At 39.8% G+C, this 18,363-nt stretch overlaps 3 protein-coding genes across 4 annotated transcripts; 2 read left to right on the plus strand and 1 right to left on the minus strand.

Annotated features, from left to right (window-relative positions):
- The first annotated feature begins 791 nt into the window (after positions 1 to 791).
- Positions 792 to 2,836, plus strand: rcn2 (reticulocalbin 2). Its single transcript, XM_084017714.1, has 8 exons — positions 792 to 838; positions 1,346 to 1,480; positions 1,571 to 1,673; positions 1,748 to 1,944; positions 2,031 to 2,144; positions 2,261 to 2,354; positions 2,463 to 2,602; positions 2,691 to 2,836. Exons 2-8 carry the CDS (start codon positions 1,346 to 1,348, stop codon positions 2,832 to 2,834), a joined length of 927 nt encoding a protein of 308 aa, XP_083873840.1. The 5' UTR covers positions 792 to 838; the 3' UTR covers positions 2,835 to 2,836.
- Positions 2,837 to 3,734: 898 nt separating this feature from the next.
- Positions 3,735 to 10,561, plus strand: pstpip1a (proline-serine-threonine phosphatase interacting protein 1a). Of its 2 annotated transcripts, none has more exons than XM_084017710.1 (15): positions 3,735 to 3,852; positions 4,870 to 4,970; positions 5,704 to 5,778; positions 5,922 to 5,956; positions 6,047 to 6,153; positions 6,282 to 6,344; positions 6,831 to 6,935; positions 7,903 to 7,948; positions 8,178 to 8,257; positions 8,635 to 8,733; positions 8,874 to 8,970; positions 9,220 to 9,307; positions 9,409 to 9,485; positions 9,779 to 9,876; positions 9,959 to 10,561. In XM_084017710.1, exons 1-15 carry the CDS (start codon positions 3,823 to 3,825, stop codon positions 10,088 to 10,090), a joined length of 1,233 nt encoding a protein of 410 aa, XP_083873836.1. In that variant the 5' UTR covers positions 3,735 to 3,822; the 3' UTR covers positions 10,091 to 10,561. The 2 variants fall into 2 exon arrangements, with proteins under 2 accessions (XP_083873836.1, XP_083873837.1); XM_084017711.1 differs by having other exon boundaries at positions 9,782 to 9,876.
- A 612-nt stretch (positions 10,562 to 11,173) lies between these two features.
- Positions 11,174 to 15,065, minus strand: tspan3a (tetraspanin 3a). The gene is made up of 7 exons (XM_084017727.1): positions 14,875 to 15,065; positions 13,424 to 13,615; positions 13,137 to 13,211; positions 12,872 to 12,973; positions 12,588 to 12,740; positions 12,395 to 12,478; positions 11,174 to 12,015 (listed from the first exon to the last, which is right to left on the minus strand). The coding sequence occupies exons 1-7, from the start codon at positions 14,935 to 14,937 to the stop codon at positions 11,923 to 11,925; spliced, it is 762 nt and encodes a 253-aa protein (XP_083873853.1). The 5' UTR covers positions 14,938 to 15,065; the 3' UTR covers positions 11,174 to 11,922.
- Positions 15,066 to 18,363: the final 3,298 nt, after the last annotated feature.

Raw genomic sequence — 18,363 nt, forward strand, 5'->3', positions numbered from 1 at the left:
AAGACGGAAGATCGGGCGGGACGTTTGGTTGATCGCTGCTGTCAAGCACGAAAGCACGACGCCAAGAAGACGTGAACCTGCCTTCAAAATAAAAGCACTTGGGATACTTTCTCAATTGGAACTATAAAAATAGATACACCAAGCATTGCCACCAACCATTTAAAGACACTTACACTAGCATTTAAAGGCTATTAAGGCTCAGATTATTTAAATTTCAACTAGTATTTAGTACACTAGTATTTAAACAGCTGTCTTCTCTTCACATTGCTTTTCAGCGTGTCATCTCCTTGCACTATTTGTAACCCTGTATATACTGCACATTAGAAGTTATAATTTAACCTGTATATATGGTGTTATACATTTGTTATTTGTCTCTGTATGTCTATTTATTCATTACCTTTACATTTACATTTAGGTCATTTAGCAGACGCTTTTGTCCAAAGCGACTTACAAAATGTGTCATCTATATCTATCTGCACATTGCTTATATTTGCTTAATTTCTGTGTTGTGCTCATTTTCACTCTATGTTTTTGTTACCACATTCATTCACACTATTGCTCCTTTCCTCCTCCACTGCTGCTGCTGTAATAAAGGCCACCAAGCAGAAACCTAGTCTGGAAACATAAACAGTAGATTTTCATTTATCTTTTGAGATGTATCTCTTGTCAGTCCTGTGTGTATGGCATCCTAGATGAGCGTGGTGTAGTTAGATTTTAAATTACAAACACATGCCAGAATCACAAAACGTTTACTTTGAAATGAGCGGCCGGAAGTACACGTATCCTCTGGGTTGATTGGCTGAATCACACGGGCGTCAGAAGAGGACATTTTATCAACGTAAGTTCTTTAACGGCATTGAGAGCACATTAGATTTCCATTATTTGTCAGCTTATCGCAATTACTTTATGGTTGGCTTGTATGCGTTGTCCGGAACTGTGTCTATTTGTGGTTAATGTAGTTTTTGAGCTGATTGTGTCACTGCCTGTTTGTATTGCGTTATCTGTTTTCGTACACAAAAACTATGAACAGGACTGAATTAAAGCGACTGCAGACAACAGACAGTTGTTGCACTAGACACACTCTCTCTCTCTCTCACACACACACACACACACACAGACACACACACACACACACACTCAGACTTATGTACTTAGATTTAGCAGGATTCATCCAACATCCATGGTTTCATCATGTAGGACAAGTCTCACACACAGAAAGTAATGAACTTCCACCGGCTCACCACCAGGTCGCACAGTTACATTAGTTTTCAATTAGATAGCATTTTGTGGTGTTTTTCCAATTCACTCATTTGTTTTGCTGTTAAATAATTGTGTTACTCACCAGATGGGATCATCTGCATTGTGGGTCCTGCTGGCACTGCAGTTTGGATTTGGACAAAGCTCTCATAAACATGTCCATGAAGATCACGGCCAGCAGCACAGTCCTGAACATGACATGAACATCCTGCTGGCAGATGAGGTTTCTAAATATTCTTTACTCAATTTCTTACATCTACTCTTCCTTCATCACCTGCTCACTTTCCCCTCTCCTTCCTTTGTGCACCTCTAGGACAACGAGGAGATGAAGAAACTGAGCCCAGCAGAACAGAGGGAAAGGATGATGGGAATTGTGAAGCGGATTGACACAAATGCTGACCGTCTGCTAAATGCGGGTACGTATTTGTCTCTCAGATAAAACAGAGGCGTTGAAACGTCAAACTCAAGTCTGTTGTGTTTTTATCAACAGAGGAGATCGCGTTGTGGATTCAGCACGTCTACAGAAAATATGCTCTGGATGATGTAAAGGAGCGCTTCCCTGAGTTTGACACGGACAAAGATGGCGTTGTCACATGGGAGGAATACAACATGGTCACTCATAACCAGCTCATCAGTTTTGATGACGACACTGTTCTGCAGGATCCAGAGCAAGAGTCTCTCAGACATGTCGGTATACTTTTACTGTCCCCATCACACTGAACTACAGCCTGATTTATCTGTAATACCTTAACGTGGACACATATCCCCGTTAGCTCCACCTGAAGGAAAGGAGGCGCTTTGACTTCGCTGATGTGGACGGCACGTCCGGCCTTAATGTGACAGAGTTTCTCGCCTTCACCCACCCATCTGAAGTGGATCACATGGCTGTAAGACGAGTTTACTCCTGCAAAACCTGATGTAATAATCCATCCTCCCACCCGTCATAAGAGTGCCCTTCACATGTAATCTTACCATTGTATCATTTACCATTTTGTCATCATAGGATTTTGCCATCGAAGATGTGTTGAGTGAATATGACCTAGATAAAGATGGACTCATCAGTCTGAGTGAATTCATTGGAGATGTCCAGGGTGATGGTAAGTTGACAGAGATCAATTTAAAAAAAATAGAGGGATCTGTTTGTTGTTAGTCTTCTGCTATGCCCAATTTCCAACCTCAATGTTCTCACTTTATTTTGTTACCAGAGGATTCCCCTTCACAGTGGGAGATTGAAGAAACCGTGCAGTTTAAAGATCTCTATGATCACGATAAGGACGGCAAGTTGAATCGAGCGGAGCAGCTTCGCTGGGTTGCCCCTAATAGCTACGGCGCAGCAAGAGAAGAGGTAAGACTATACATCATTTGGCTACATGATGGTACGGCAGCATGTTCACTCATTTATTATCCTCGTTTTGCTTGCTTGTCATCAACAGGCTCTCCACCTCATCAAGGAAATGGACCACGACGGAGACGGGCAGATCTCGGAGGCTGAAGTTTTGAAAAATCAAGAAACATTCATGAATAGTGAAGTAACAGACTACGGCAGACAGCTGCATGTATCACACGACGAACTATAACTGTTCTTTTTGAAGTTATTTTCTGGATTTTAATGTTTATTTTTGTTGCACTTTGTTGGGATTGACATCATCGTTGATCTTATCCATCGACAGTTGTTTGTAATGTTGTATGGCTTGGACAAAACGTATATTACAACACATAGAAAACAGTGGGAAATAAGAGGAAATAGTCAAATGTCCTGGGAAATAATTTCAAAATTCTCCTATTTTGCTTTAGCTGAAAATGAGCTACTTGACTTACCTACCAGAGCTCCCAAAAATGGATAACATTGCCATCTGAAAGGTTATGTTCAGGATCATATTAAGTTTCAAATGGTAAATTATGGATGCATGTATTTTGTATCCTTGGTTATGTTGAGGATAAACTGTGAACGCCCCCACGAGTCACGTCACATGGTAGCACATGCAGGTTACGATTTAAGTAGCTGAAACTCTGAATACAAGTTACATTATCCTTCAAATTAAAAAAAAATATTACACACAGCTGTCTGCTAAATGTGGTAGTTTTTATTATTATATTACTATAGTACCAAAGTGTTACATTTCCAGGCATGTAATAGATTATTTCATCAAAAGTTCTAGCCATGGACTGCATGCCATTTACATAAGAGTTGCACAGAGACGAATGACCGGTGTTACAACACCAGAAGCATCACTAAGTAGTAGATGTTGCTTAAAGTGGGACGTTTCTCTTATTGTGTTAAGGACAAGACACTTGGATTTGCTATGATTTCGTTTGCAGACAGGTTTGTCGAACATCCGTTGTCGCATGCGCCTGAAGTGAACTGACATAATCGTCAGTGGTAACCGCTGACATGTTCCTCATTTAAATCAAATGAGCAAGTGAGCGAGGGGATCTGTTTGAAAGCTGGTTTCCTGATTGTGCCCTGATTCGTTTCACTTGCATCAAGCAACTGCCTGTTACACTTCTAGGTGTCGTAAAGTGGTGTGGATTCAGCAAAGGGGACTATTCTTAACCACTGCCAACATGACCTTACAATTTAAAGATGCCTTTTGGGTGAGTTAGTGCGATGCTACTAATCCATACTTGTAATGTTTGTGTTTTGGAGCTCAAGTTAAGCATGATTTATGAGCTGTGCAGTCCAGCATTCAGTGGTAATGTCTGCCATGCACCTTTCAACTTCCATGGTATATAAATGCCTTTCATTTGGTCTGGACAGTATCCATGTGATGTAATTATTTATGTGTAATCTTTGACTACAGTAGCTAAACACTTTAGACTTCTAATCTTCTTTGTTTTCTTTCTTTTTCTCATGTTGATACTCACCGAACAAGTACTGAATTCTTACTTGGATTAAAACTATTTTTTATGTAATCAATGCAATTGTTTTTTTTATTTTTTATGTTTCTATCTAAAACACATACAACGGCTTTTAAAACTGTTATGGTGGTACTGTGTGTTCTGTGTAGTTATTGAGGTTTCCTGTTAAACGGGCTAATCTCATGTTCCTTATGTGCCTTTGGTCTTCCAACTCTGCCCTTTCAGAACTTAACATAGGACCTTTTAACACGTGCGTGTGCAACAATTCAACATACAGGAACTCAAAATCTTCACGTCAAGCAAGGTCTTGGAAATTGGTCACTCGGAAACAACAGTGTGACTTCTGTAGCTTCAGTTTACATTGGGACGTCCTGTACTTCCCCTTTTCTCTTTATTCTCAACTTGTTATCAGTACACAAATTTCAACTGTAACCCAGAGACAATATAAAGGGACATCAGACATATAAGACCAGTACTTTTACTTCCACATTAGTAACTCAGTAAAGCATGATACTTTATAGTGTGAGTGGGTTCTCCCACTTGTTTGCTTTCCATTCAGGCAACAGCATGCAAACATTTCCATCCTTGATGAGATACCACCGTAATACCTCTATGTGGAAAATCTAACAAGTCATCAAAGTAGTAACACTTACACCATCAGCGATTGCCTGATATGGCTCTTTTGAAAACTGTGCGTGTTGTTTGTATTAAGACTGAGATGTGACAATAATGGTGTGGTATTTATGGTTCCAGGGAGCCGACTTCATCAGTAACATTGGCTATGAGACCATCAGCCAGAGGGTTAACGAGGGTCGACGGACGTGCAAAGACATGGAGGAGCTCTTGAAAATGAGGTTGGCTCACAAAATTCTGATGTATTGTTTATTATTATTATTATTATTATTATTATTATTATTATTATTATTATTATTATTATTATTATTATAACCTTCATTTAACCAGGTTTGTCCCATTGAGATCCAATGGCAGCACGTAAAGTTTCAACTCATCGTCACATTAATCAAAGACAAAAAAGAACCAAACAAATAGAATATAAATAATAATTGAATTTTCAAAATTAGTTCAAAGAGTTTACAAGATTAGTCAAATATTTGCACTCAAATAAAAACATTTACACCCCTGAAGCCTGGATGTAATGGAATTTATCATGGACTTGGATACATTCAGAGATACCAGACTTTGGAGTTTGAGCTCTGACTGCAAAATGTTCCATGTACTCGGAGCAGAAAATCTAAAAGCTTTCTTCCCCAGCTCTCTGTTTTGACCTTGGGAAAAGTAAAATGACAAAAGTCCTGAGAGTGGAGACTGTAGGCCCTACTATTCAAAATTAAAAGGGATGATAAATAAGATGGACATCATCTCAAGAATAGCCTTGTAAATCAGCACATACCAATGGCCGATCTGGCGCACATATAAGGATGGCCAATTTACATCACTGTATAAGACACAATGATGAGTTAGAGCTCCACAGTTTGTAATAAACTTTAGAGCACCATATTGTACTTGATGAATCAATAAAGTCCAGTCATACTGTGGTTGAGCTCTATTGTGGGTTTGTCTGCGTAGGGCATCTGCAGAGGAGAAGTATGGCAAGGAACTTGTCATGATCGCTCGCAAGGCCGGCGGTTTATATGAGATCTGGTAGGTGTGTGTGTCCATTTGAGCATTGATGCACTCATCAGTAAGTTTAAGTCTACACATTTGTTCTGCCGGACTGGACATGCAGAAAACGTAACGTGAAAAAGTGCATGAAACTGTATTGAACATTTATTTTGTTTCCACAGCACTTTGAGAACATCTTTTGATGAAATGAAAACACGTAAGCACAGGATCTATTTACGGCATTATTTATTCCTGTGCACTTAATTCATATCAGTGAGTTCTGAGTTGTTATTTGTATGTTTTGCAGAACTTGAAAACGTAGGAAACCTGCACATTCAGCTTTCTGGGTTGCTAAAGGAGGAGGTGAAGCGGATGGAACAGTTCAGAGAGCGACAGAAAGAACAGAGAAAAAGGGTACCTTTTTGTTTTATCTGCACGCACAGAGGAAATCGAAAAAGAGTAACCCTTCGCTCAGTGTGGTTTTCTGATGACGGCGCTGTGGGTTTCTTTTAAAAGTAAAACTTACGTTTTTCACTTCTTAGTTTGATGTCATTATGGAGAAGGCCCAGAAGTCAAAAGTGTCCCTCTACAAGAAAACAACAGAAGTAAGGTCAAGTCATATCTCCATTATGATCTGTATGATTAAACCATGTGTGTGTGTGTGTGTGTGGAGGCCTTTGTTAATAGTTTCATTTCAATGATTGTGTGTTGACTCTTACAACCGTGGCAGTGATAAACAGCATGCATCATTTAAGTGCAGCTGCATATTTGCTTGTATCTGCAGGAAAAGTACATTCTGAACTCATGCAGAGAAGCATGTGTAATTAAAGATACATAAGAGGAAGATGGTTTCGCAAGATGAAGGAAATGCCATTCTGGTAAATTGGTATGATAGATACAAGCCTGAGTTTATACTTCTCTGAAAGGAAGGAAGTTAGGTCTTATTTGCTTTTAAAGATACATGGCAACTCTCTCCGTGACTGAACTTGCCCCCCCCACACCTCCTTCCTGTCAAGGGTTCATAGAGCAAGGAGCTGATAAACAAAGCATGTGTTATAGTTTCATATGGTTTCTGTTCTGTTTTCTTCTAGTCTAAACGATCCTACGAGCAGCGCTGCAGGGAGGCAGATGACGCAGAGCAAACTGCTGAGAAGATGTGCAACGCTCCTACAGCCACACCCAAACAGATCGAGAAGGTAAACCATGGCGTGACTCACGAAAGGTCCAATCATTTCAAATCTGACTTGTAAAAGGATAAGTGCTATTTTTTTGTCTTAAAAATACATCCAATCAATTAGTCTTTAAAGATCCAAACCAGATATGAGATATTAAGACATAAAACGACTAAAATAACCTGTATCCGATATGGTTTTGTCCACAAAATGTTCCATTTTTCTAATTAGAAGAACAACATTCCTTTCATTACATCTAAAAGTCCCTTCTTGAAAAACCCCGAATCTATATGCAAATATTGTACATTTCAAAAGTTCAACTACAGGACACAAGGTGTGTCTGACTTCACTTGAAAGTCTGTGATGAACACCACTCCAGTACGTGCAGATTCAAGCCTCCAGATCACAATTGTGCAAGTTGCATAATATTTGACTGTTTGTGATATCACTAATCCCTGCTTGTTGTCTTAAACTCAGATTTAAGAACGAGCGGACTCATCTGGTTAACACATTTTCTAACACATTAAAGGTCAACCTTCCGCCTGAAGTAACGAGTAGAAAGTTGCACTCAGTAGAGTGCAGATCTCCGTCAGATGGGTCTTCACAGACCACTGCTGTATTTTGGGATTGAATGGCTGTAACCCAGAATTGGCTAGCCCCCACCTCGACACTAATGGGCCGTGAGGCTTCCTATTTCACTCTTCATTCAAACGGAAAAATAAGTGGCAATGTATGCAGGTGCAAAACACTGCAGCTTTCTAACCGCTGTGAGCATCTAAGCAGTCGGGTCTCTCAAAAAAGGTTGAAGACAAGAAATTCTCTTTGCTTTCTTATTTAATGTTATATTTTATTATAAACTGTGCATTTCTGTTCAGATTTAGAATGTCAAAGCACTTTCTCAATACACTTTATTTCCTTTTATTTGAAAATGCACAGGTCTACAGATATGAAGTCACTGTGTAATTATTATGTATTATCTTTTCTTTTTCAGATGAACAACAAATCTAAACAGTGCAGAGAAGCTGCAGAAGAGGCTGGTAAGGACACATAATAGCAGCGAGATGCAGCAAGAGCTTTGTTATTTCATGTATGAAGAAGCTATGGTTTACCAGAAAAAAGGCATTTCACGGGTGTGGTTACATTTACTTCCTTTTTATTGAGGATTCCTCAAATAGATTTAAATACCAGTTAAACATCAGAGTTTATTAAAGCGTTATAGAAGATCTGGGCTTGCTTTTCTTTCACCATGAATCCTTTTGTCTTCAGAGAAACAGTACATGTCGAACACTGAACAGCTTGACAAGACTCGTCAAGAGTGGGAAACAACACACATCAACACATGTGAGGTAAAATATTTTTCTCCTCTCGCTGTAATAATCAAGTGCAGATTGCACATTATTGTATTATATTCAAAATGTACTGACTTAGAGTGTCAGTGATGAGAGTCTGATAAGAAGACGATAAAGTGAGTCAGTCATTTGTGAAACTGTTTCCGGGTAACAAAGTCTTCCTAGATGTGATAACATCAACAAAGCCGAGGCAGCCATTCAACTGTATTATTCATCCCGATTAATAAAGGTCAATTAAACGCAGGGCAACACATGAAAGACAGTTAAAACAATACATTAAATCATACACTTCAAACTAGGAAGCAAATTAAATTTGAGTTGACCGAGTCGTGTTGATGATTTCCTTTTTTCCCCCCAATCACACTGTTTTGCAGATGTTTCAGCAGCAGGAAGAAGACCGCCTCAGTGTACTAAGGAATGCTTTGTGGGTGCACTGTAACCATGTATCACTGCAGAGCGTGAAGGACGATGAGGTGTGTGTGTGTGGGTGCAGTTATTCAGCAAGCTCTCCCTGAGCTATATGGCTACTATATATCTATATATATATATATATATTTTTTTTTTATTATATATAATATAATAAAAATTCACCAGAGACAAACTGCTCTTTCAGTGTTACGAGGATGTGAGGAAAACACTGGAACAGTGTGACATCATCGCAGACAACAACTGCTTTGTGGAGATGAAAAGCACTGGCTCGACCCCGTCAGGTAGGCACCGGCCTCATGCCTTTTCCTGATTGGATTTGAATATGTTCCAAGGTGGAAATTTTAATATTATCTTTCAGCTGCTGCTAAAACATAAAAAAAAAAATGTTGCCACTTTTGAAATCGGGCGATGGAGTGTGAGTTACAGGGCATTGCCCCTGTAGCATTCTGTTTAATCTATATACTATACATAGATATATAGTAGATATAGATATAGTATAATATATACTAATATCAATGGTTCTTCCATAGCTCCAATTGAATACCAAAATTACTACGAGAAGCACACTTCAGATGACAGAAACGGCAGTGCTGGATTCGTAGGGGGAGTGATGAAACGGTCAGTATTACTCTTACAAATAAATTATGAAGACGACGGTTACTATGTAACATTCTTTAATTTACATGTTTTTCTTACCGAAAACTCTCCTTGCTTGGTAGGTTTTCAAATCTTTTGCAGTCGAACATCTCCGGTGGCTCCAGATTGAACATCAACGATCCAGCTCCACAACCTACTGGTAATGTGCCAAAGTCGTTCAAGTTACACAGCAATTTCTAAAATGAAAGGGTAAAATCAGTTCAAATGAACACATTTGGGGCATGACAGATGGGGTCTCTGCAGAGGTTCTTGAGCTCACCTGGGGGTACATCAGCCAAGAAAAGGGGTGGAGAACCACAGCTTTAACACCACCATTAACATCAGATCATTTGTTCAGCCTGCCAGCCATCATATTGGGGAAGGAAGTTGAATATAGCACATGGCTTCACACAGGATGTAAATCAGTGCTGAGATCATGTCTGAAATCCTCAGCAGAAATATCTGACGGAGTATACGCCTCCATCCCTGGATGTCCGGTCTCCCAGCCGAGCAGCGAGGGGTACAAGGTCGTGTACGACTACACGGCACAGGTCAGCCTCTACATCACGCCCATTCAAATGTTGTAATTCTTGTTCTTTTATCTGTTAGTTTAACGTTTCTGTCCTTATTCAGGGGGATGATGAGCTCTCCGTGTCTGTCGGGGATGTTGTGGTCGTCATGGATCAAGGTGAGGATGGGTGGTGGATGGTGAAAAGGAATGGCCTTACTGGATTGGTCCCCGGCTCTTACCTCGCCAAAGAATGAGTTTCCCTGACAGCCATATGGTTACTACATTCCCTTATGTAATATTTTGTAAAACCCTGATCGTTTTTAATCACCTAATAGTTTTATCTTATGTGTTGTTCTCTTGTTAGGATCATTTAAAAGACACTTGTATCACATAATAATCCCACAGAAGTGGGTTCTCACGTAGCACGAGACGGTGATGAATTATTTATTTGCTATGGCATGCATTCGTGTTACTTTGCCCTTCCTGCTAGTGTGCAGAGTTCTCCTCATGCCAGTGACAGCTGGGAGATTAAGTGATCGGTTGCACAAGGTCTCTGCACTAAGTTTATTCATATACTGATGTATTCTTGTAATCTGTGATCCGAAATATCGGGCAGAATATTTGATTGGTGTTGGTCATTGTTTCTATTCTGAATGTTAAATATAATAATTGTTTGTGAATGGGCGTTTATTTGTATTTATAATTCAATATGAAAAGAAAAATGTTTTTTTTTTTTTACACATAACATTGTTTTTAGCCCCTGCAAACTATGTTGCCTGATTACTTTCTCTCACTGTTCTCAATGTGGATTAGAAGAGAACCAGAACAATCCAGGCATAGTAGCTGAAATGCAGCCAGGCACTATTCGTGGGTCATGTGGGCGAGCAGTCTGCTCCCTCTCGTTCACACGTATCTGGTTTCTCTGCAACGGGGGATGCGTGGCTTAGTCTTACCAAAATTAAGTGTGTATAAATGTCCATGGTGCTTGTTTGAAAGCCACAAAAAAACACACAACTACATCTAGTGATTTCAGTAACACCTTGATAATATGCATGCGTTACATTTTGGGCCCGTGGTAAACCAGAACCTGAGTTTCAAGCGGTCAAGCTACAAAACACAAAGACCAGACACAGACTGAAGCACTGAATATGTAAAGCTCTTATTTCGCTCCCTCAGGGGAAACATCTGAACTTTGAACTCCCTTTTAGGGATCAAATCGACTTGTGAATATGAGCTCTGTCTGGACAAAAGGGAAGGAAAAAAAAAACCACACATTCAGTGCTGCAATTTCATCTCTTTGTAAAGATGTGACATTTCCGTCACTGAAAATAGAACAGAAAACGCACTCTTTTCATTTGAGACTTTCCCCACATTTTATTTACATTCTTGAATCTTGCTTTTGCTACATATCAGCAGAGCAAATTCTAAAACTACCATCAGTAGACTGTTGAGACAAACACAAACAAAAGTCTATCTTGATTTAAGAATGTATAACTACTTGAAAAACCCCGCATACTTGAAAAGCTTGCGTCTTAAAAGAAAGATTGGACAAGCCAAAAGCTAATACTTATATAATTTCATGTAGAATAACTTGTCATTGGCTTGGGCTGTGTTCGCTATCTCTTGACAGAATACTGCTGGTGAAAGGTGAGCTTTCAACCATAACTGAGCTTTAATAGTAGTAGTAGAAGTAGAATAGTAGTAGTAGTAGTAATAGTAGTAGTAGTGGAGGTTAAGGATACATTTAATTTTATTCAAATTTAATTGAAGTGCATGACAGATTTAAATAGAAAATATTCAAAGCGATACACATAGTGCAAACTAACAAATGAGGAAACGACCATGTCCACAATTTACTTTGTATGTGAGGTTTCGCGCTCTCGTGCAATCCTCAGAGAACAGAGAGCTTCTCTACATCTCTCTTACCTTGACCGTTAAAGAATTTGGTCTTGAGCCTTTTTGGAAAAACAGGTCAAATATATAACTTAAGTGTGGTTGCTGTTCAGGGTTAGTGTGTTCAGAGATTACCGTCATGCTCTCACCAATGGCACGTTAATGAAGGTGTGTGTTATGGTGAGACGTGTCTTTATGCGTAGGTGCCCCCCGTAATGAGAAGTTCATAGGCAGGATCTCTGCTTCTGCGGCAAAGCACGACAAATGCACACAACATCCCCAGCATCTGGAAAAAAGAGACACCTTATGAGTGTTTTTGGTTTTGAAAGGTTGTCAATAACCTTAAAAACTGTTTGTGGAATCTCACTGTAATTGTGTAAATTTGGGAGTTTTCCATTTCTTTAGCAACTTGTTACCAACTGTCTTTTTCAAACATGTAAAATCTTCAAAATTCATAAGAGGGTTATGTACTGACATATTTTATATCCTAGAAAACATTCAAATCTCTCAATCTTGTGTTAACCACAGACCTTATTTCAGGGCGAAAACTCACTTGACACCCTATAGAGTTACAGTAAATGCGGGCCAGTAAATAAGAGAATACAGGTTCTACAGGGAACTGGCGATGTCCTGCAAAGCAAAGTATCTTGATGAAAGGCACATACCTGGATGGCAGCAAATGTCAGTGCAGTCCAGATGACATACATCATGATCTCCTTCAACTTCTTCACAACCAGAGCTTCACAACCCTACACCCAGAGAAATACATGTTCAGACTTACAAAACTGTAACAAGTCCTCTTTTAAAATAAAAGGCATTTTGGTACAAAACAAATAAGACATGTGCTTTTTTGTTTACTTCTTGGTAGAGATCTTCAGCATGAGCGAGGGAGCCCGTGCAGCTTCCAATGTTTGTTTTGCAACAGCTGATGGGCGCGCTGTTGTTTTTGGATTCTTCATACCAGTGTGTATTCTGCCAGTCTGAGTAATTGTGGATCCCACAACACTGAAGCTGTGGAAATGAAAACAATGGAAAGTCAATATGATTAACTGCTTGCTCACTTGGGGGACAGGTCTAATAGAAATGCAGAAATGCAACCATCATCTCATCACATCTGACTTACAGAGGAGACTCATCCTCACCTGTCTCTGGATGTAGTCAATGGCACGGCTCTGGGCATTGCTGTTGGTGCCATTGTACTCATCGTACACTTTCTTGATTGAAATATTGACTTCGTTTTCAACCTGCAATGGTTAAGTATCGTGAGACTAAGCATTTGATGCCAAACCTCTTTGAACAGTACAAAGCAACATGATCGTAAACACAAGGATATTAGATTAGGTTATCGACGTCATTTGGAAGATCTGCTCGATAACAATCTAAGCAACAAATGACAAATTGTCTCACCTTTGCTCTGTAAACATATCCAAGAACCACCACGGCCACTTCCGTCATGAAAACCAGCAGGAGAATGACAACAAACTGTGGACCGGATTTCAACATTAAAGATGCATAAAAGTAAAAAGTGAACTGTGGATTTGACACGTTGGCATTTTAAAGTTAGACAGCACACAAGAGGCTTGAATGATGAATCACTATTTAAAAAACGTCACTAGATTTTTGTTTTTTAGAAAGTTCTTGCATTTTATACCTTTAATGTCCTGTTCTAATGCATCCCTATCCTTATTACTGACCGTTGTAAGACCACAGTAGCTCTCTCTCACTGTAGCACAGCATCCAATGAGCCCAATGATGAAAAGAAGGGCTCCAACTGCAATAATGGTCACTGCTGGGATGAGAGTGTAGACGTCTTCAAAGAAGTGATCATAGTCATCGTATGTTATGAAGACATAGGCTCCGACATAGCACAGGATACCAGCGGCGGCCTGAGGGTGACAGAAATATCAACATTTTTATCATTTCCCCGAAGCCGGTCCACAAAAGGGAAACAAGTGGTAACAGACCATCACAGTACACCAAGTAGTGTCTGGGTTCTACTGCATCATTAATATACATGACAATAAACAGTTGTGTTTATTATAATTGACCAAAGCGACACAAGGGCCTTTTTTTATCAATATAAGATAACAACTTACTTCAAAATGTATTTTGAACTAGGTGAAGTAAACTGTCTTTTTGTAGTTTTATCAACATGTATAGTTGAATCATATCCTCTCAGATCATATACTAAAAGAGTAAAAGTATACCATCTTTCAAAAAGAATCCATTAGAAGTACAAGTTCTGAATTCAAAACGTTACTTAAAAGTTTAGTATCATAAATAAAATGTGTCATTATGCAAAATAGCTCATTTCAAAGTGGCATTTTATTGTAAAATATTATACAATTCTGTTTTTTTCACCGACGAATACTTGCAAGAGCATTTTAAAATTATAGGTCATGAATTGTGAAGGCAATCTTAGATACTTTGTATACTACTGCATAGATTAGTATTACAGTACTGCATAATGTGTGTGTGGGCAGTAGTATTCATATTATTAGTTCATTAAAATATCATAACCATGGTATAAAAATGATCTGTAACAAATAAACATCATTCATTCAGAATCATACTTATGTCAAAGTACAACATTAGCCATTTTATCTACTTGATATACTGCTGGGTAGTTTAATCTGTAATAATACATCATAATTTTTTTACATTTTGGATATATTATGTAAAACTGAAAAGAAACTAAAGCAATCACACACATGTAGTGGAGTAAAACGTACAAATATGTCGTGGAGTTGAAGTAAAAGAGATCATAAAATGAAAAATACACAGTCAACGTTCAGGTACCTCAAAAACGTAGTTAATCACAGTACTTCAGTAGATGTACTTTACAGTTACATTCCACCACTGGCGACGGTGCATTTTTAAGCAGGCAAACGGTATTTTCCCCCACTCTCAAACGTAATAAAAGGTACCTCGTTTAACAATGACTTGTTACCAGTTAATAATCAAACATTATGGGATGTAATGTCTTTCCTGCTGCCTTCTACGACTCGTCCCTCCCTGGATAAACAAAGGTCGGGCTGCCGCAGCTAGCCCGAGCGAGCAGCTGATCCGACACACAGCTAACAAGGCTACACGCAGATAGCTCAGTGACGCACGTTTAAAACTGTCACAAACCCTCAAAACTTACCCAAAATATCAGGTTCAGAAAGACCAGGACCGTCTTGGACGACGTGGTGCCGCATTGCCCCATCTTCAACGCGAGGGTTTAACGACGTACGAGTAGGGGGGGTAAACAAAAATGCTGCAGGTTTCTACTCGGACATGTCCCGGCCAGCTCCTGCACTCATCCCAACGCTGTGGCTGTGTTGGAAATGCACGAACGTACTGCCTACTACATACTCAACGTGTATGCACTGCATACTGCCGACTAAATGAACGTTGGAGCACGCAGTTATCCTCAGACTGTTCACATGGAAGTATAGCACACATCTCATACTACATTTATTTTATTTATTTTTACTTTATTGACATCTCGTCCTCATCTTCTCTCACGTAACTGAATCGATTACGTTAGCGGTTCTAGCTTTAATGGAAAGTACTTATCAAAATATAAAGCATGATTATTATAACACTTAATTAAAAGTTTCTAAATGTTTTTTTAAGTCAAATTACCATTGTCAAATGTTTTCTACGGTTTATTATATATGCGCGCGTTTTATTAATATGTATGAGTTTGGTGGGATAAACAAGTAGTGGGCTATTTGTGAATAATTTATTAGACAAATAATCCATGTTATACATACAGGTTGCAATACGTGTATGATAAGAAGTAAGTACTGTTTATCAACAAATGAATAGGAAAACATTCAGAATAAATGTAATGTATGATGTTTTCTGTTACAGGTTGGTGCCAGAGGGCCGTACTGCAGGGCTGTGTTCAAAATGCCACACTAACATCCTACTCATACTAAAATGTGACTTTAAACACATTTTCTGCTTTACACACATTTTAAAATTCAAAAATCATAAAGTCACATTTGCCATTTCAAAACACTGCCATTCAAAATGACACTACATGAGCTAATTGGCCACTATTTGTGTTACCTGGCCAAACAATTGTTAATTGTTACCACTTCAACCTGAAAGTAGCACTAAAATACCACAGGTGATGTCGTGTTTTTGTTCTTTCTTTTAAAGCATGTTGTCCCTCTCTCTCGCCCTTTATCTCTCACGCTGTCCTCCCGTAATAAAAGGCCAAAAATAATAATAATAATAATAATGTGTTGCTGACATGTATATATCAGCCTCATTCTTTCAGCTGCAATCCTGGCGGTGTAAAACAGACTTGGGAGCAAATAAAATAAATATAAAAACATAATTCAAAGGAAAATTCATTCCCTCCGATGAGAATCTGGATCTCTCATATAAAACATCGTCAGGGAAAGAAAAGGGGTTTTCCCTGTCTCTGAACACTCTAGTTCTCCTAAGAGACCCGATCTACGATCCACCGAGCTCCACGGGATCTTTTACATACGCTGATGCCATCAAGAGAGCTGATTTGTCAATAGGCAGGTTAGCTCTGCAGCATAAGTTACCATGGTGATGTACCCCAGTAAGAAGTGAACCTGAAGTTACCTCGCTAAGCCCAAATCCTGCTTCATAGTAGAGGCCTCAGGAGAATGAATGATGGTGAACTGGGTGAATGACACAATGACTGTACTCTGCTGTCCCTCCAACTGAGGTTGCACTTGTTGCACACAGCCAGAGAGCACCACAATATGTATTGAAAAGAGGACATTTGTCTGAATATCACCAGAAATGTGTGTAACCCGAAAATGTTATCCTAATTTCCTTTCCTGGATAGTGTTGCAACTTATTTTGTTTTGGCGGCCACATCTTTTCCACAGCAGGAAAAACAGAGCAGCTTAGCAGCTTGTTGCCACGGAGAAGCCTCACAGAGTACGGATATCAGGGCAGAGGCAAAACTCTACACCACAGACAAAGCCTCACATCTTGTTTTTTTTCAGACATAGGTGTGTGCAGCACATGGTGAGCAACGTAGTGAATCTCACTTTCACAACTAGAAGGTAACAACTGTCATTCTCGTGTGCTGGCGTTTTTGTGCTCAGTCTAAGAAAAAGGTCTATTCTGTCTATTCTAGTATGAGGATTTCATGAGAATGAGTCTTTCCTCACCAACGACATAAATCCTCCTTACTTAGCAGCAGAAGAACTGGGGACAGGATAGGGCTTGGCGATATGGACCAAAAGTCATATCTCGATATTTTCAAGCAAAATGTCGATTTAAGATAAATATCGATATTTGTTGACGCAATAACATAGATGGTGTTGCCGTGTTCCAACTCGTCATTCTACATCAAGCACCACTGTGCATTCATTTCCAGCCTGCCTGCGTCCTTGTGCTCGTAACTGGCTGATTGCAAACTCAATACTTAATTTGTCAAATTTAAAGGGACTTGTCGCCTTCCACCAAAAACTCCTCGTGTGTCCTGTTCCCGTTAAACGGTGCAGGGCCACTCGCGCAAGTTGCTAATTGACATCATGTGTCTGCGTGTCTACTTTGAATGTGGTAGAAACAGTGGTTTTAAAATAGGCAAAATGCTGCATGCGATGTGCCGTCAGCCTGTCATGAGCCGCAAATCTTTCGGAGATGAACCAGGACGTGTAACGGCCGCTCCGTTGCATTATGAAACTTTTTTTTTTACTGTGTGTAACTTATAGAAGAAGGTTCTGGTGTAGTAAATAATTGCAAAGTTCGCAACCCTGGCTAAACAACTAGGCTACGGGCGGTACAGACGGCAAGCGCTCCAAATGTGCACTTTAAACGCAAATTATTTTATATCGATGTTGACGATATCTCGTTTGAAAAAATATCGATATATTTTAAAAATCAATATATCGCCCAGCTCTAGGACAGGATGTCTTTTTACGGTTCAGAGGTGACTTTAAAGTCATGGATGATTTAACATGGGCGAACCGGAGCACCCAGCAGACTGATCTCATGAAGTGGCGTATGTATGACACGCCAACTCGTATGCCATTATGGCGTGTTATCACTACGCACAATCGCCTTTTCGCGTGTTTATCAATGCCAAACCCTGACCCCAACCCTAACCCTAAAGGGCGTTTACATACACGCGGATGTGATGGGTCATTTCGCTAAAGGGGGGGGCCAAACACGCGGATGTGATGGGTCGTTTCGCTCAGAACGTACACATACACACGGATAGCTCGAATTGCGTACAGATAACACGCCGCAGGAAGTGGCGTGTATATTTACGAAAAGTCATGATGTCACGTTGCACCCGGAGAAAACCCTTTTATGCCTGCTTTCTGCCACTAACAGCAGCATGACAAGGTGAGGTCCTGAGTTCCTTCCTTAAGGCAGCAGCAGAACAACTGGGGACAGGATGTTTTTTTACGGTTCAGCTGTGACTTTAAAGTCATGGCCGATTTAACGTGGGCGAACCGGAGCACCCGGAGAAAACCCTTTTATGCCAGCTTTCTGCCACTAACAGCAGCACGACAAGGTAAAGTCCTGAGTTCCTTCCTTAAGGCAGCAGCAGAACACCTGGGGACAGGATGTTTTTTTACGGTTCAGCTGTGACTTAAAAGTCACGGCCGATTTAACGTGGGCGAACCGGAGCACCCGGAGA

Source organism: Eutrigla gurnardus (genome assembly GCF_963514095.1).
Source record: "Eutrigla gurnardus genome assembly, chromosome: 9".
Taxonomy (NCBI): Eukaryota; Metazoa; Chordata; class Actinopteri; order Perciformes; family Triglidae; genus Eutrigla; species Eutrigla gurnardus.